Raw genomic sequence first — 18,817 nt, forward strand, 5'->3', positions numbered from 1 at the left:
AAATTAGACTTTCTCGGCATCACGCATCTCCACAAGGTTGAGCCACAGGGCGCGTGCCGTGACTTTTGTCTCACGTAAGGTGAGGTCAGTCGCAGTGCGCAGTTTCTGCATCAGCCCTGGGTCGGTCCTACCCTCGTGCAGGCCTTTTAGCGCCTTGGCCTGGTGGACCTGCAGGATGGCCATGGCATGCAGGGTGGAAGCGGCCTGATCCGCAGCCTTGTAAGCCTTCATCATTAAAGAGGAAGAGAACTTACAGGCCTTGGAATGGAGCCTTGGTTGGTCGCGCCAGGTGGCTGCGCCCTGTGGGCATAAATGCACCGCTATGGTGCACTCTACCTGGGGAAGCTCGACATATCCCTTAGCCGCTCTGCCGTCGAGGGTCAGAGTGGACGAGCCTGCAAAGTGTGTATGGGTAGTAAAAGGTGCCTTCCATGACTTCGTTAGCTCCTCGTGCACTTCTGGGAAGAAAGCACTGGGGCAGGGCACGGCCGTGAGTCGCGCTCCGAGCCCAGAAACCAATAATCCAGCTGCGAACGCTCAGGGCAGGGTGGATGGTTCCAATTCAGCCTGATGTTCGCAGCCACCTGGGCAAGCACGGCTGCCATCTCAGCGTCCAACTCATCCTGTGCTCTACCACCCATGGGCGGGAGCTCAGAAGAGTCGTCCGCTTCTGATAACAGAAGCCCACCTTACGATGCCACGACCGAAAGCTCATCCTCGTTGCGAGCCGCAAACAACACATTAAACCCGCCCTGAGGCAGATCGCATGCATTGCTCGACAGCTCGTCCGGACAGAACGAGCGTACTGGGGGATGGGAGGTCCATGGGGGCTAAGCCAGCGGAAACGCTCCCATGTCCACATCCAGATCGCCCGCGGTGCTTGCCGACCCGGACGGACCGGGTTGGGGAGCCTCTTTGCCTCTTTGCTTCATGAAGAAGGAAGTGAGCCGCGACTGCAACATTCTCATGGGCATGTCCTCGCAATGAGAACATAACCTTCCACGAAAGCCGCCTCGGCATGCTGGCGCCCCAGACACTCGAGGCAGATTTCATGGGTATCCGGAGGGGAGAGATAACGGCCACATCCAGTAGCGCAAACGCGGAAGGACATCTTTAAAAAGACGCCAAGCGTTTGCATGAGCTCTTTTAGAAGGAAATATACTCTTTCTAATATACTCTTTTAGCACCTGCAGACTCAGGCTGCCGAAGCACCCAGGGGAAACACAGCACTCAACCAGTGAGGGTGACCACTGATATGCGCCGTAAGAATCCAGCAGCGTAGCAAAGAGTGAGTGCACACGCATGCATTCGGCTCCGAAGAAAAAATCTGAATGAGTGATGCACGCCATCTCTTTTAATACCCGTATGTCTGGGGCGGAGAGTGGCATGCAAATTCCACTCGCCAATTTTCATTGGCCTTTTCTATTTTAAGCAAAGGTGATTGGGGCTCTCATGATCGAACCCCTAGTGTCACTACATCGACACAACGTCAAGTGAGTGACAGACAGGGCACAAGAAGTTTTAGTGCCAGATCACCTCTCATTAAGCTGTGTATCAATTTTTTTTTTGGGGGGGGGGGGGGGGGGGGGTACAAACAAAATGAAAGCTCTCAAGAATTGGAGATGATTAGATACATCCCTGCCGAGAGGTATTTCGTAAAGTGGTGGGGACAAAATCGTGCATGGCAAACTGGTCCCCTCCATGTTTCCATCTCTGTGCGTCAGTGCAATTTTCTGTTGGTCGTGCAGCTTAAGGGCGAACTCTCTGAGGTACTCCACATGCAGAACAAAAGATTTTCATTTTCTGGGGTACTTCTCACATCTTTTCCTATTTTTTCCTTCTTTTCATTTCGTCCCCTCCCTATAAAGCATTTCGCCCTCCTGTCTGTGTTAGACTGAGATTGTATCCCATTCAAACCAGTCGGAAAACGGCTTTTCTCTGCAGTTGGCCTTATCTTCTCTACTGCATGATTGTATCTCTGCTCCTATATTGCAATGCATTGCAAAAAGTATGTGTAGCTATACATTTGCTTGTGGCTGCAGGTACATCCTTTTGTTGTTTTAATCTTTGTGTGACAAGGTGTTTTCAATGGGAAATGGTCCTTGTTATCAACACTGTGTTGCATGGGAAAGATGTGAGGAAGTGAAATGCACGTTCTCCTGTCACTCCACCAATACCACCACCAAAACAAAACCAATGTCTCTCTTTAAATCTACACTTGCATTTAACAGTATATTATTGGCTTTTCAGCAAAAAAAAACAAAAAAAAAAAACAAATGTGATAAATTGTTTAAATTTATGACCTGCTTAGGAGACATGGCTGGAGTGACTCAGCACACCCTGGATTCGAACTCGCGACTCCAAGGGTGGTAGTCAGCGTCAGTACTCACTGGGCTACCCAGACCATCCAAAATAGTTACATTTTAATTACACTAAACTATTTTTATCTATACTTTTCTGTATCTAATGAAGTTCAACATTTTTCTCACTTCATTATGGATTTTTTTTTTTCTTAGAGTTTGTCAAAGTGTATTCTGGGATTGCCTTTTCCACAAAGGATACATGCAATGCTGCCTTACAATCTGGCCAAAGCGTGGTATCTTAAGAGGCAATAAATAAGACAATTAGGTTTCCTGTCTTTTGAAACAGCCTTTGTGTCGAGAGATCACGTCTATGATGCTTTAAAATGCTGCCTGCATAGGCAGCTCACTAGCAATAGCCACAGACATTCAGTACAGCAGTAATTTACATCACACTCTTGTGTTATTTTTCCCTCTGTATGTGCTCTGAAGTCATTCAGAACGGTATCATCATATTGAAGTAGACACAACAATACCAGCATCGGCCTTTCACTGTAGCATTATATTAAAGCTTTATGAAATGATTGCTTGTCACTCAATAAACATTAGAATAGCTGAAAGCTTGGGTTTCTAAAGAACTCACAGCCCAGGGAAGTGGATATCTGCAAGAATGGGTTATTTGTAAGAGCGAATTTACCTAATAGATTTTCTCCCGCTGTTCGCCTGCTGCAGTGAGTCATGCTCAGATGTACAAACCTTTCCCTTTATTGTACTGTACATATGGCTACTATTTTTCATGTATGTGAAGTGAGCATACCACATGTATGACGCCAATGCAAAAGGCCTGGGAATCTGGCTTCCATTGGTTCACATGGTAAAAGATAAGCTGGACTTGAGCAATGGCTATGTCTTTGCATCAAGAGATCATTGGCCTGCAAAATGTATAAGACCAGTGTACTAATGCATTATTGTTGTCCCAAATACACAATCAATACCTAAAATAAATAGTTCAAAATAATATGCAATGGAAGAAAATTACAATGGACATTTACAAAAAACTTAGTCACTTTTCAACAGCCAACTTCAGACCTGTAAACAATGCAAGTGGCTACATTGACATTTTTTGTGTAAAACACCTTTATCCTTTAATTAGATTGTATACACTGTGTTTTGCATCACAATTACCCTTTGTGCTGCATTCTCTCTTTTAGTGCATTCTTCCTTGTGTATGCACACCGGTGATTATACATATTTAGCTTTGGCCCTCTTTTTGCTCATGACATGCAGATTGATGATCGCGGACCAGGGCTAATTACCAGTATGGTGTTGCTGAAAGAATGCATTAATAAATCTTAGTTATTTATAAAGATTGTTTATAATAGGAATGACTGTATTTCACCTTGATAAATTCATCATGCTTGTTAATGACCCTTTGGTTTAAAGTTTAAAGAATACACTCATGTGTGCATGGTGAACTCAGTGGCCCAGAATACTTTGTCATTTACTGTGATTAAAGGAACTTTTATCAAAGATTCCCAATATATAGATCCAGACATTGCATAGTAAATAATGTGGCGGAAATTGAGGGGATATTAACTGTAGTATTTATTAGGGTTCTAAAATAAACTGGCTTTAAAAGACAGTGGCCCCAAATAGTATTTGGACATATAAAAGTCACATTTGAAAAATTATAATATGAAATAGATGAATTAGATTTAATTGTATAAAAAATATAAAACCAAGTGGCATTTATTTCAAAGAAACAATACAAGCCAAAAAAACAAACAAAGTTTTTAGGTTTGAAATTATAAAACAATAGATATATTGTTCAACATTAAGACAGTGGCAGATGCTGCTTAGTTTGGAATTGTGTTATCTAATGCAGTGAACTTCAAACATTAACTTTGATTTACTATAAGTGCTCTAGTGTGTGCATTATCTTTCAATAATTCAACGGGCTGAAGTAAATTATTTTGCTTCTACCACGGTTGCCACACATCAAGACATTTTTCAGGTTTTTTATTTCAAGACATTTTCAGGTTTTCGTCCCTAAAAACACTCTTGTGAGTAGAACTACTTTCTTACACCACAGATTCAGCGTCTTGCTTTGATACAGTCCGGCGACTGAAATGCTCCAAAAACACTGACATCCCGCTGCGCATTACTCTCCAGTCTCCATAGGTGAATTACGGACCGGGCCAATGAGGCCAGTGCCCAGGGGCCCTTGACTACCAGGTCTCTGCAAGGTCTCATGGCCCATGTACTTTGAAAACAAATATATAAGCTTGAATATGTGGGCCCCACAGCTTATACAAGGCCCCCTCAACAGGTCCCTGTGACTATGAGGGCCCTCAGTCCTCTTATAGAACCCTCTTGACTTACTGTTTCTAATTACATTTTTTGAGCCACTCTTTAACCCTATAATGCCGCTTGTATCATATTTGATACATGACATTCTAGTGCCTCTACATCATCAACATGATTAAAACTTAACTGAAAAACCTGTTGTATGATGTGTGCTAGATGTTTACAGCCTCCTGGTTTCCATGCTCTTCTGGAAGTAGAAGACCTAGTAATATATTTTCCAAAATGGCTACCTTCACATTGTGATGTACTCGTCTTTTTTATGTGAAATCTTTGCTGATTTTGATAAAGCAAAATGAACAATAACGATTATATTTTTACTGATATTTCAAAATTAGTATTTATTGAATTGAAGCAACATATGCTCACTTAAAATGTAATTATGTTATAGACAAATTGTGTTCAAAATGTGTGTATCCAATATGATACAACAGGCTTTTGAGGTATATCTCTCATTCAGAATCAGAATCAGAATCAGAATCAGCTTTATTGCCAAGTATGCTTACACATACAAGGAATTTGTCTTGGTGACAGGGGCTTACAGTGTACAACAATACAAAAACAATACAAAAACAGCAGCAAGACATAGATAATAATAAAAAATAAAAAATAAAACTAATTATACACATACATACAGACACACACATACATGCATACACACATACACATGAGTAGTGCAAATCTAATACAATCAGTTATCTGTTATGTACAGTGCAAATGTTTTGTTTTTTTTTTCTTCAGAGAAATGAAATGGCAGAAGAGGTTGGATGTGTTGGATAAATATAAGAAAGACTAAACTGTGTATTGCAAATAGTTATTGCTCAATGGGGAAATTTAAATGTTCATGAGATGGATAGCCTGAGGGAAAAAACTGTTCCTGTGACTCATGGTTCTGGTGCTCAGAGCTCTGAAGTGTTGGCCAGAAGGCAACAGTTCAAAAAGATAGTAGGCAGGGTGAGTGGGGTCCAGAGTGATTTTTCCAGCCTTTTTCCTCACTCTAGAAGTGTATAGTTCTTGAAAGGGGGGCAACCAATAAGCCTCTCAGCAGTCCGAATTGTCCTTTGTAGTCTTCTGATGTCTGATTTCGTAGCTGAACCAAACCAGACAGTTATTGAAGTGCAGAGGACAGACTCAATGACTGCTGAGTAAAACTGTATCAGCAGCGCCTGTGGCAGGTTGAATTTCCTCAGCTGGGGAAGGAAGTACAACCTCTGCTGGGCCTTTTTCACAATGGAGTCAATGTGGGTCTCCCACTTCAGGTCCTCTGAGATGGTCGTGCCCAGGAACCTGAATGACTCCACTGCTGCCACAGTGCTGTTTAGAATGGTGAGGGGGTCAGTGTTGGGGTGTTTCTCCTAAAGTCCACAATCATCTCCACCGTTTTGAGCGTGTTCTGCTCAAGGTTGTTTTGACTGCACCAGACAGCCAGCTGTTAACCTCCCTTCTGTATGCAGACTCATCGTCATCTCGGATGAGGCCGATGACAGTGGTGTCGTCTGCAAACTTCAGGAGCTTGACAGAAGGGTCCATGGCGATGCAGTCATTGGTGTAGAAGGAGAAGAGTAGTGGGGAGAGCACACATCCCTGGGGGGCACCAGTGCTGATTGCACAGGTGCTAGAAGTGAGTTTCCCCTATCTCACAAGCTGCTGCCTCTCTGTCTGAATGCTGGTAATCCACTGACAGATAGACATAGGAACAGAGAGTTGGTGTAATTTATTCTGGAGTATAGCTGGGATGATGGTGTTGAAAGCTGAACTGAAGTCCACAAAAAGGATCCTTGCATATGTCCCTGGTCTATCCAGATGTTGCAGGGTATGATGCAATCCTATGTTGACTGCATCATCCACAGACCTGTTTGCTCGATAAGCAAATTGAAGGGGATCTAGAAAGGGTCCAGTGATGTTCTTCAGGTGGGCCAACACCAGTCTCTCAAATTATTTCATGACCACAGACATCAGGATGACAGGTCTGTAGTCATTAAGTCCTGTGATTTTTGGTTTCTTTGGGACAGAAATAATGATTGAGCATTTGAAGCAGCATGGGACTTCACACTGCTCCAGTGATCTATTGAAGATCTGTGTGAAGATGGGGGCCAGCTGGTTAGCACAAGATCGAAGACACACTGGTGAGACGCCATCTGGGCCTGAAGCCTTCCTTGTCTTTTGTTTCCGAAAGACGTGGCTCACACCATCTTCACAGATCTTAAGTGCAGGTTGAGTAGCAGGAGGGGGGAGGAGGGAGGATGCAGGAGGTGTTGGTGTTTGTGTGAAGTGAAGGTCAGAGTGGGTGTGGGGTGTGAAATTGGGCCTTTCAAATCTGCAGTAGAACACATTCAGGTCGTCAGCCAGTTGTTGGTTCCCTACAGGGTTGGGGGTAGGAGTCCTGTAATTTGTGAGTTGTTTCATGCCACTCCACACTGATGCAGGGTCATTAGCTGAAAACTTGTTTTTCAGTTTCTCAGAGTATCTTCTTTTAGCCACTCTGATTTCCCTGTTCAGTGTGTTCCTGGCCTGATTGTACAAGACTTTATCCCCACCCCTGTAAGCATCCTCTTTGGCCTGACGAAGCTGCCTGAGCTCTGCTGTAAACCACGGTTTGTCGTTGTTGAACTTTAAATAAGTCCTAGTAGGAATGCACATATCCTCACAGAAACTGATATATGATGTAACAGTATCTGTGAGCTCGTCCAGGTCTGTGGCTGCAGCCTCAAAAACACTCCAATCCGTGCAATCGAAGCAGGCTTTTAGTTCCCGCTCTGCTTCATTGGTCCATCTCTTCAAGGAGAGCAATATGCATCCTTTATTGTTGTGTAACAATGATCCAGTATGATCCTGTCTCTGGTGGGGCATGTGATGTGCTGTTTGTATTTGGGCAGTTCACGTATGAGATTTGCTTTGTTAAAATCCCCAAGAATAATAATAACTGAGTCCAGGTATTGTTGTTCCGTGTCTATGATTTGATCAGCCAGCTGTTGCAGCGCTGCATTCAAACATGCGTTTGGCGCGATGTACACACTCACCAGAATAAACGAGGAAAACTCCCGTGGCGAGTAGAAAGGTTTACAGTTAATAAAGAGCGCTTCCAAATTAGGACAGCAAATCCTTTTTAACGTTGTTACAGTGCATCCAGAAAGTATTCACAGCGCTTCACTTTTTCCACATTTTGTTATGTTACAGCCTTATTCCAAAATGGATTAAATTCATTATTTTCCTCAAAATTCTACAAACAATACCCCATAATGACAACGTGAAAGAAGTTTGTTTTAAATCTTTGCAAATTTATTAAAAATAAAAAACGAAGAAAAAAAAATCACATGTACATAAGTATTCACAGCCTTTGCTCAATACTTTGTTGAAGCACCTTTGGCACCAATTACAGCCTCAAGTCTTTTTGAGTATGATGCTACAAGCTTGGCACACCTATTTTTGGGCAGTTTCTCTGATTCTTCTTTGCAGGACCTCTCAAGCTCCATCAGGTTGGATGGGGAGCATTAGTGCACAGCCATTTTCAGATCTCTCCAGAGATGTTCAATCGGGTTCAAGTCTGGGCTCTGGCTGGGCCACTCAAGGACATTCACAGAGTTGTCCTGGAGCCACTCCTTTGTTATCTTGGCTGTGTGCTTAGGGTCGTTGTCCTGTTGGAAGATGAAGCTTCACCTCAGTCTGAGGTCCAGAGCGCTCTGGAGCAGGTTTTCATCAAGGATGTCTCTGTACATTGCTGCATTCATCTTTCCCTCGATCCTGACTATTCTCCCAGTTCCTACTGCTGAAAAACATCCCCACAGCATGATGCTGCCACCACCATGCTTCACTGTAGGGATGGTATTGGCCAGGTGATGAGCGGTGCCTGGTTTCCTCCAGACATGACGCTTGCCATTCAGGCCAAAGAGTTCAATCTTTGTTTCTCATGGTCTGAAAGTCCTTCAGGTGCCTTTTGGCAAACTCCAGGCAGGCTGTCATGTGCCTTTTACTGAGGAGTGGCTTCCGTCTGGCCACTCTACCATACAGGCCTGATTGGTGGAGTGCTGCAGAGATGGTTGTTCTTCTGGAAGGTTCTCCTCTCTCCACAGAGAAATGCTGGAATTCTGTCAGAGTGACCATCGGGTTCTTGGTCATCTCCCTAACTAAGGCCCTTCTCCCCCGATCGCTCAGTTTGGCCAGGCAGCCAGCTCTAGGGAGAGTCCTGGTGGTTCCAAACTTCTTCCATTTACGGATGATGGAGGCCACTGTGCATATTGGGACCTTCAATGCTGCAGAAATTTTTCTGTACCCTTCCCCAGATCTGTGCCTCGATACAACCCTGTCTCGGAGGTCTACAGATAATTCCTTGGACTTCATGGCTTGGTTTGTGCTCTGACATGCACTGTTAACTGTGGGACCTTATATAGACAGGTGTGTGCCTTTCCAAATCATGTCCAATCAACTGAATTTACCACAGGTAGAGTCCAATCAAGTTGTAGAAACATCTCAAGGATGATCAGTGGAAATAGGATGCACCTTAGCTCAATTTTGAGTGTCATGGCAAAGGCTGTGAATATTTAGGTACATGTGATTTTTTTCATTTTTTATTTTTAATAAATTTGCAAAGATTTCAAACAAACTTCTTTCACGTTGTCATTATGGGGTATTGTTTGTAGAATTTTGAGGAAAATAATGAATTTAATCCATTTTGGAATAAGGCTGTAACATAACAAAATGTGGAAAAAGTGAAGCGCTGTGAATACTTTCCGGATGCACTGTACATCTGTACACCAACATTCATTGATATAAAAGCATGTTCCACCGCCTCTCATTTTCCCCGTTAACTCCGTGTTGCGATCCGCTCTGAACAGCTGAAAGCCTGGCAGATGTAACGCGCTGACCGGAATGGCTTCACTCAGCCAGGTTTCTGTGAAGCACAAGGCAGCAGAGGTTGAAAAGTCCTTCTTTTTGTGGGTGAGGAGATGTAGTTCATCCGTTTTGTTAGGAAGAGAGCGGAGATTTGCAAGATGAATGCTTGGCAGCGCTGTTCGAAGCGCTGTTAGCTGCGCCTCCAACTAAAATGTCTAGCAAAATGTCTACCGGGAAAAGATTGTCTGGTACATGCTGTCGAATATTCAGCAGTTCGTCTCTGTTAAAACTGACTGAAAAAGATTACTAAACACAGGATAAACAAACAAAAACAATAAAAGAACTGAGGAGCTTCACACCGAGGTAGCCATCCGCGGCGCTATCATGATGACATTCCATTCCATTCATGTCCACCACAATAAAAACGCTTTTAAAATACTGACATATAATTTTTAAAGATATATTTGAAGTGTGATTTATTTTATATATGCAGCTTGCTCTGTCAATATTTAGATCTTGTGGTTTTTATACATATCTTGTGGTTTGTTATTATAATGTGATCTTACTATATAAAAAAAGGTTTTTTCAAACCTCAATATAGTGTTTGGTGTATAAAAACATGATAAAATCATATTGCATTTGTGGTGCTGAATTGTAATGTCATACATATCTATAGAGCAAGTAGAGGAAGTTGTCATGGCCAAACTCCAAAACATTTGGCATCTCTGAAAAGCCCAGTGTGTCCTTTTAAGAGACAAACTATATACTATTCATTGCTATAACTGCATGTTTGCCCTACATTACAAAAAATAACTTGGCTTAAGTGGTTGGGAAAAATAAGGTTTTGATATTTTATTTAGTGTGGTACAAAAGTACTGATTTAACTAGATACGTAACTTTTTTGAGACTAAATATAATGTTGGTTTGACAAAACCTTGTCTTACAGTTTTAAATAGGGTATAGGGTGTCATGAACTATTCTGTGTTTCCCCCGGTCTTCTTCAAGAGACTTTTATGTTGAAATCTCCTTCTTCACTACATTTCCCAAGATGCACAGTTATCATCCTCACTTGTCCTCCATCATCATTGTGTTCAGCTGTTTTGTGTTTAACCATCATTTGTACCTCTATTTATTCCCTCATGTTCAGTTATTCATGGTCTAGTCTCATCTGTAATAGCCTTGAGTTAAAGCTGTTCTTTTGTTATTATTGGCATTTCTAGTGCCATTTCTGTTTGTATACTGCCTTCATCTTGATTAAACTGTGTTTGGGTTCAACTGCATCTATCTCCATGTTAATTTGCTGACATAGGGATGATCACTTCTGAATGGAATGCTGAAAAGATATGGCAGTGCAAGCCAGAACTGCCTGAACTCTTTGCCAAGTTTCACCAAACCCATGTATAGATGCTGTAGGAGCCTTTTTTTTTTTTGTTTTTTTTTTTGGGTTAGCCGCTTCTGCGGAAATAACAAATATACCCCTTAATATTTTCATTACATTCGTTAACGAGATTAACGCGGCAGTTTGACAGCACTTGACAGCACTTGACCCCTACTTCTTGCGGCTATGTAAAAGAGACTTAAATAAATCAACTAAAATGGACTGCGTGGATCTCAGTTTTAAAAGATAATTCAATCTAAAAGATAATTGGCCTGGGGGGGCCCTAAAGAAAATTGGCCCCGGGGCCCTTGCTAGTCATAATCTGCCCCTGCCCATCTCCTGTGCAACTGGGGCTGTAAACATTTGCTGTGTTTCACTGTGTGTTCTTGCTGTAGATTCATTAATGTTGAAATTCCAAATCATCTCAAAAGAGATCTACCAACGCTGTGACTGACAGCTTATAAACCAACAGATATTGTACTGTGCACAATAAATGACATAGCTCGCTCGCTCGCTCTCTCTCTCTCTCTCTCTCTCTCTCTCTCTCTCTCTCTCTCTCTCTCTCTCTCTATCTATCTATCTCTCTCATCCATCATTTAGCAGCTGACACAAGTGCAAGCAAGCACATTTTTACTGAACTTACGATGTTACACATGTACAAACCTTCATTAATCTGAAATGCAAATGGCGTTATTCTGAGTCTCTGTAAACGAGCGATGTGCTAACACTATCGCCACTGTTTATAATGTTAACGTTGCCATTTTCAAGCATGCGAGGTTGGTCTTTTGACGCCTTTCAAATCGTGCCGCTTCCTTATTTTACATTACCGTTGACAATAATTGTAAAGCTAATAGAACTGCTTAGCTGCAGAGTTACACCTGTTATCTTTCATCTCCATCTCCCTAGAGCTCCATCTGACATATACAGGTATTTTCTCTGCCATCTGAATCAGTTAATACAAAAAAAAAATAATAATAATAATAATAATAATAATATACAAAACAATAATAATATAATTATATAAATATTATAGTATTAAAAATATAAATAATATATATTATCTATATTTAATATTTGTATATAATCTGTTTTCAGTATACATCAACTAATTATGCAGCACTGTTCTTTTCATAATTTAATCTGTTAAAATTTTCAATATATCTAGTCAACTTTAAACGGCCATTTTTAAGGTAAGTGACGAGTTTTGAATTTTACTTGAGATATTTAACACAAAAATGAAAATTGTCATCATTTACATACCTTCATGCTGTTGCAAACCTGTAAGACTTTCTTATTTCAGTGGATATTAAAGGGAGATATTAGGGAGTTTCAGTCACCATTCACTTTCACTGAATGAAAAAAAAGATGCAGTGACAGTGAATGAGACTAAATGTTTTGCTTAACATCTCCTTTTTTGTTCCACGGCAGAGACAAATTCATACAGACTCAGAATAAGGTCTATAGACCAATCCTCTCTTGTTTATAAAAATGTCAGCGCATGCGCAGTAAGTGGTGGCAGAAAGTCCGCTTGTTGTTAGATTTGACAGGTTAGATAATAAATAAACATATTCTTAGCTATACAATTACTATAATGAAATGAGTTAATAACAAACATGTAATCATGTTCACTATAAATTTTTGCTGCAAAGTTGTGAGTTGAAATGATCTCCTCAATCCAGTCAGCTCTGTTGATGGCTTGAAGCCACAGCAGTCAACGAGAGCCCTCGGAATCATTTTTCAGCAATGTAATCCGATAAAACTTTGGTTTGGTTTTTGCCACCACCTCCGTGTTTGACATAAGCGGTGACGTTGCCAAAGCATTGGTCTATTGTGCCACGTCTTGCTGGAAAGCAAGTGACTAAAGAGAAGGGTCACAATATAGGCTGCATATTTTAGGCTACATGCATTCTTTTTTTTTTTTTTTTTTGGAATGCCCAATTCCCAGTGCGCTCCAAGTCCTCGTGGTGGCGTAATGACTCGCCTCAATCCGGGTGGCGGAGAACGATTCTCAGTTGCCTCCGCATCTGAGACAGTCAATCTGTGCATCTCATCACGTGGCTTGTTGAGCACGTTACCGCAGAGACATAGTGTGTGTGGAGGCTTCATGCTATTCTCCACGGCATCCACGCACAACTCACCACGTGCCCCACCAAGATCGAACCACATTATAGCGACCACGAGGAGGTTACCCCATGTGACTCTACCCTCCCTTGCAACCGGGCCAATTTGGTTGCTTAGGAGACCTGGCTGGAGTCACTCAGCACACCCTGTATTCAAACTCGTGACTCCAGGGGTGGTAGACAGCATCTTTACTTGCTGAGCTACCCAGGCCCCAGCAACATGCATTCTTAATGATTTCATTTAGAGTTTTAATGTTGTATTAACTTATTTAAAAAAAGAAAACATAAATGTACAATAAAATATATAAAACATGTCCAGAGACATCCAAGTAGCCTCAGTGGTTTTGTATTTACCAGCTAATGAATTATTTAATGTTTTTATTTATTTTTTATTTTTTTTAATGTATTTATTGCGATAGTGGTCTTATTTTTTTATTAAATTTTTTTTTTTTTTTTTTGGCCTTAAAAAGTCTTACATTTAATTCCTTCGAAAATGCAGATACCCTGTTTGTAGCACCTGCTCTCAACACTCAACTAGACATAAACTCACAAGATGCCCTGAATGGTAAAAGAAGAATGTGAAGTATTTAGAGCTAGTATACTTGTATATAAGATTGTCTTTAAAAAAATAAGCATTTTATGTTTTCTGGCTAAATTTGCTGAAAAAATAAATAAATAAATAAAAAAAAAGCTTGCTTTAAAGCAGTTTGTCAACTGGTTTTGTTTCAGTAAGAAGATGCTACATTGGATATCAAGTGGCGACCCAACACAATACCTTCACTGAATATCATATTCAACTAAAACAGAAATGTCCTTATATCAAATGTATTAATGGAATACACTGGGTTTAATACAAGTTATGCTCAATTGACCACATTTGTGGCATAATGTTGATTGCATCAAAAAAATTACTTCGACTCGTCCCTCTTTTTCTTTAAAAAATAAAATAATATCGAGGTTACAGTGAGGCACTTACAATGGAAGTGAATGAGGGCAATTTTTGGAGGGTTTAAAGGCAGAAATGTCAATCTTACAATTTTTAAAAGCACTAACATTAATTCCTCTGTTAAAATGTATTACTTGATCTGTAAAGTTGTTTAAATTGTCATTTTAATGGTAGTTTTATGGTTTACAGTGTTATGTCATATTGGCTATAACGTCACACAAAAAAAGTTTTTAAGCGATTTTATCACACTATAATATTGTTAATGTGCATATTTTTTATGTGTTGTGGCTATACTTTTGAAAAAGTACATATTTTCACATTTATGGATTGGCCCTATTCGCTTCCATTGTAAGTGCCTCACTGTAACCATGATTTTAGCTTTTTTTATAGATTAGGAGGAACAAATCAAAATTAATATAACATAGTAACACAAATGCAATCGAATGAGTAATATTCTTTTAATATATACTCCTGACACCATATGCAAAATAGGCAAAATATGACATGATTTTACCAGCCTACTACATGGAATAAACACTGGGATAAATATTGTGTTTGCATTAGCCACATTACCAAGTGACAGGTAAAGTTGCGCAAAAATACTGTAATATTTGATTGGCCGCACAGCCTTTTACACCATGTTATGGGAAGCATTGTCTCCTCCATTTATATATATATTTTTTTAAGCCTGTTTATTTTGATATCCTAGCTATGCATGATAATTTGTTAGTTGCATTTTATTATTTGCATTTTAACATTGTTTTCCCCTGCCTTTCGCAACTCTATCAGACCAGACCTGCAACCCATTTTTGAGAAACACAAAATTATCATTTTGAGGCACAACACATTTCTCTCCAAGCAAAGGACAGGCTTAAAGCAGCAGGGCACCAGTGCAAAGCTGAATATTCAGGTCTCTCAGGGCCTTTTTCCCAACAAGAGCTCCGAGCTGATTACACCCCCTCCTCTCCTTCATCCTCGTAATGAACACGAGCAAAGAGGCTCCTGAACTTCACCTCTTCCATCTCCCCCCCATCCTAACAAGATCCTCTCTACACTTCCATCGTGAGCCCTCAGCCATATCTGCAGAGGCACTGAGGTATTATTAGAGCCCCTCTGGTCCTTAGAGGAGATGCCGGCAGCGTGAGGCCTGGCAGATGAGATGGGCTATAGGGAGGTGTACGGTTCCATTAAGTTGGCATTCACCAAGGGCCTTTGTTATCATTGATCCTAACACTTTCAGGGAGCATTGAGACTCACTGATCCATGACCATCTCATCTGTCTTGCAGGCTATGAGGGAACTCGCTGTGAAATTGATAGCTACGAGTGTGTCTCCAGACCTTGTCAAGACCATTGCATGGATGGGGTCAACAGTTACAGGTCAGTTTTTGCCTTTATTTTAGTTCTCAGTTGTGTTTTTCTGTGTGAGCAGGTATGCTGCCCTCTGGCCTAGTGTTAAAAAAATAGTTCATACAAAAAGGAAAATTCAGTCATTGTTAACTCACCCTCATGTCGTTCCAAACCCATATGCTGTTAATTATCTGTAGAGATTTGAGGACATTGATACACAATATACAGTTTGGTGTTATAATATTGCTAAGCTAATTATGTGATATTTTAATGGACCCTTTTCTCATTTCTGGATTGGAATGTCGAAGTAAACTATAGTGGGGTAAACTTCTAAAATGACAAATGGAGACCGGGGTCAGATTGGGAGACGAAGTTTTACTGGGAATTTCTGTATTCTTACACCCACTGGACATAGGTTTCATCATATATTGTTATTATTATTATTATTATTATTATTATTGATTTAAAGTATATATGGCTTTCATAGCCTATGTTGCTCAAAAATTTAACTGATCGGTCTGAACTGATTGATACTGACGACTGGAGGGTAGGTAGACTAATAGCAATAATGAACCTTTTACACCCCTTTACGGTATGCTTGAGTTGCAAATATCCTCAGTGCCCTTCATTGCTACACCATTTGCTATAGTTCTTGCATATAAATGGCAATGTAAAATCACATTATAGTTGCAGAAACTATAGAGAGTTTCACAAACTTTTTTCAGAACTCTAAAATGATCCTTCTTTTGTGACATCTCTCTGCAGCTGCCAGGACTGTGAGGAAGACATCAATGAGTGTGCCACCAACCCCTGCCAGAACCGAGGTGTCTGCCAAGACCTTGAGAACGGGCGAGTGCCATGGCAATACAGAACTGTTGTTGCACTTGCTCAACTCTGCACTGCAACCACTATAAATTGATTATGATGTAGGGACCTGAACACCCTCTCTGAACGATTTGTTTTTATTAAACTGGGGGGAGAAATGTCTTTTGACATGGGAGTGCTTGCTTTAGAGGGCTCTAAGCAGGGAGGTCTTTCTCAGTGGTACCCTTTCACCTTGCTCTGTTGTCAGATGTTGTTTGTAAGTCTGTTTGTGTGTAGTTTACTGACAAAATAAAGATCTGCTTTAATAACCACTCAAACCTTTGTTACGGCAGATAATGTGCAGTATTCTTTAGTAAGAGTAACAAATAATCTGGGTCTTTGACATGATGTTCTGCAGCAATTTTTTTCTGTACTTTAAAGGGGTCATAACAAACTTTTTTTATTGTTATCTGCAGTCCACTTTTATTATTTTGTGTACCAAAAGCAGTTTTTGTTTTCTTGACAATTTTCACCCTCTCTTTGACCTTGAGAATTAAATTAGCCATTTTAAGTAACACCTTTTTCATGTAAATGTATAGTTTGTGCTACCTGCATATCATTGTGACAGGCACTGGTGGACAGAGTACTCAATTACCATGCTAAAGTAAAAGTACAAATACCACACCAATATATTACTTAATTAAAAGTAAAAGTCACTCATTAAAATTTGATCTAAGTAAAAGTAAAAAGTAATAGTTTTAAAAGCACTTAAGTATCAAAAGTAAAAGTAAATACTACAAATTCAAATCCATTCATATTATAAAATGGATTCATCCAGTTTGTCACTTTTTAAACCACATAATTATGTCTCAGGCAGGAAATATTGGATACAATAAGTGACAGTGTAGTAAAATAAGTTGAGTCACACATGGATAAGAACAGGACATTTTATTCAGATAGTAGATTTTTGGTTGTAATTGGAAATCACTTCAGTTCCTTTTGAATTCATATGCATTGTTCTGATTAACAATTTGTTATTGATTCACATATTAAACACAGAAAAACAAAACATATGTACACAGAATCAACAATTAATCCCCACTATTACCCCTCCCCCTCCCAATCCCCAACCCCACCCTGACCCCAACACCCAGTGGTCATACATAATTACTGACACACACAAAAAAATTAAATAGTAATCACACATATTGATAACTACACCTCTCTCTCCACTGACCCTCCCCGATAGTCCTCCAGAAATGCCAGATATCTGCCCCATTTCCCCACAAACAAGTCCAATTTCCCCAGTCTTCTAAATGACCCTTCTTCAAAGGCCGCCACCCTCCCCATCTCTGAGCACCACTCCTGAAATGAGGGCACTCCAGCCGACCTCCATTCCTTTAAAACTATCTGTTTGACGATCATGACATTGGTTAGGACCCAACACTTTATGTGTCTATTCTCTACATTGATGACCGCCCCATCGCCCAAAATACAGAGTCTGGGGCAAAATGAAACCTGAGTGCCCAATACCTCACACACAAAACTCTGAACACAAAATTATTGGATCTTAACACACCACCAAAAGACATGGGTTCTGTCTCAATCCTCTGATTGGCATCGCTAGCAGGTGGGTGTGTCTTTAAGACCAAGCCTATACAATCTACGGGGGTCCAATAGAATCAATGAAAAATCTTGAATTGCATAAGGCGCACCCTTGCACCTCTAGATGCAGACTTGATGTTTTTTAGAATCCTAGCCCACACTCCCTCCTCCAATACCAAGTTTAAATCTTTCTCCCATAGTCTCTTGATAGATTTAAAGCTCTGTCCCCAGACTCTGAATTAGCAGGGAGTAATACACTGATACCTCATGACCTTTTCCAAAAGCAGTAATCACCCCTCCCTGTGTCTGTCGCTCTAGGGGGTGTGTATGCTACTCCCAAAAATAGTACAGAGCAGGTGGTGCAGCTGTAAATACCTAAAGAACTGAGATCTGGGAATCCCAACTAAATTTTTAAAGGATCTCAACACTCCACTCTCATATAGGTCACCGAGTGTAGTAACCCCCCTCACAATCCACTCTGACCAGCAGAAAGGGAACTTATTAATACATAATTTTGGGTTCAGCCATATGCTCGAGGCAACATTTAAATTAATGTCTAAATCAAACACTCTGGACACTTTTGTCCATACCGAGTGCAAATGCGAGAAAACGGGGTGTAACTTAACTTCTCCGGTTAGTTTGATAGAAAGGCTTTGTAATTACGAAATAGGGGCAAGAAATTCCTGTTCAATACAAAACCAGGGAGGGACTCTCTCAAGTGGAAGCTACCAATGAGCCAAATATCAGAGACCGAACGGATAATAATAAAACAAAATCTTGGGAAGGCCTAGCCCAACTTTGTCAATCGGCCTATGCAGTTTATTGAAATGTAATCTGGGACATTTACCATTCCAAATGAAGGAATTTGCTATGCTATCAAATTGCTTGAAATAAGAGAGGGGGACATCTATAGGGAGAGAATGTAGCAGGTAGTTGAATTTTGGAATACAATTCATTTTAATAACATTAACCTTCCTAATCATAGATAAATGTAATGAAGCCCACCTGCCCACATTGCTTGAAAACCTTTTTATTAAAGGGTCAAAATTAACTCTAAATAAATCACACAAATTTGCTGGGAATAAAATACCCGACTACTTAATGCCCTGTTTGGGCCACTGA

The 18,817-nt window shown here is 40.5% G+C and overlaps 1 protein-coding gene across 1 annotated transcript in view; it reads left to right on the forward strand.

Annotated features, from left to right (window-relative positions):
• Nucleotides 1-16,256, forward strand: part of LOC127411674 (fibropellin-1-like) — a 36,206-nt gene extending 19,950 nt beyond the window's left edge. The window contains exons 2-3 of the mRNA XM_051647389.1: nucleotides 15,226-15,316; nucleotides 16,052-16,256. Of these exons, the coding sequence (XP_051503349.1) occupies nucleotides 15,226-15,316; nucleotides 16,052-16,205 (245 nt within the window). The 3' untranslated portion in view covers nucleotides 16,206-16,256. The remainder of the gene's footprint in view (nucleotides 1-15,225; nucleotides 15,317-16,051) is intronic.
• The last annotated feature ends 2,561 nt before the right edge of the window (nucleotides 16,257-18,817 follow it).

Source organism: Myxocyprinus asiaticus, chromosome 21 (assembly GCF_019703515.2).
Source record: "Myxocyprinus asiaticus isolate MX2 ecotype Aquarium Trade chromosome 21, UBuf_Myxa_2, whole genome shotgun sequence".
NCBI lineage: Eukaryota > Metazoa > Chordata > Actinopteri > Cypriniformes > Catostomidae > Myxocyprinus > Myxocyprinus asiaticus.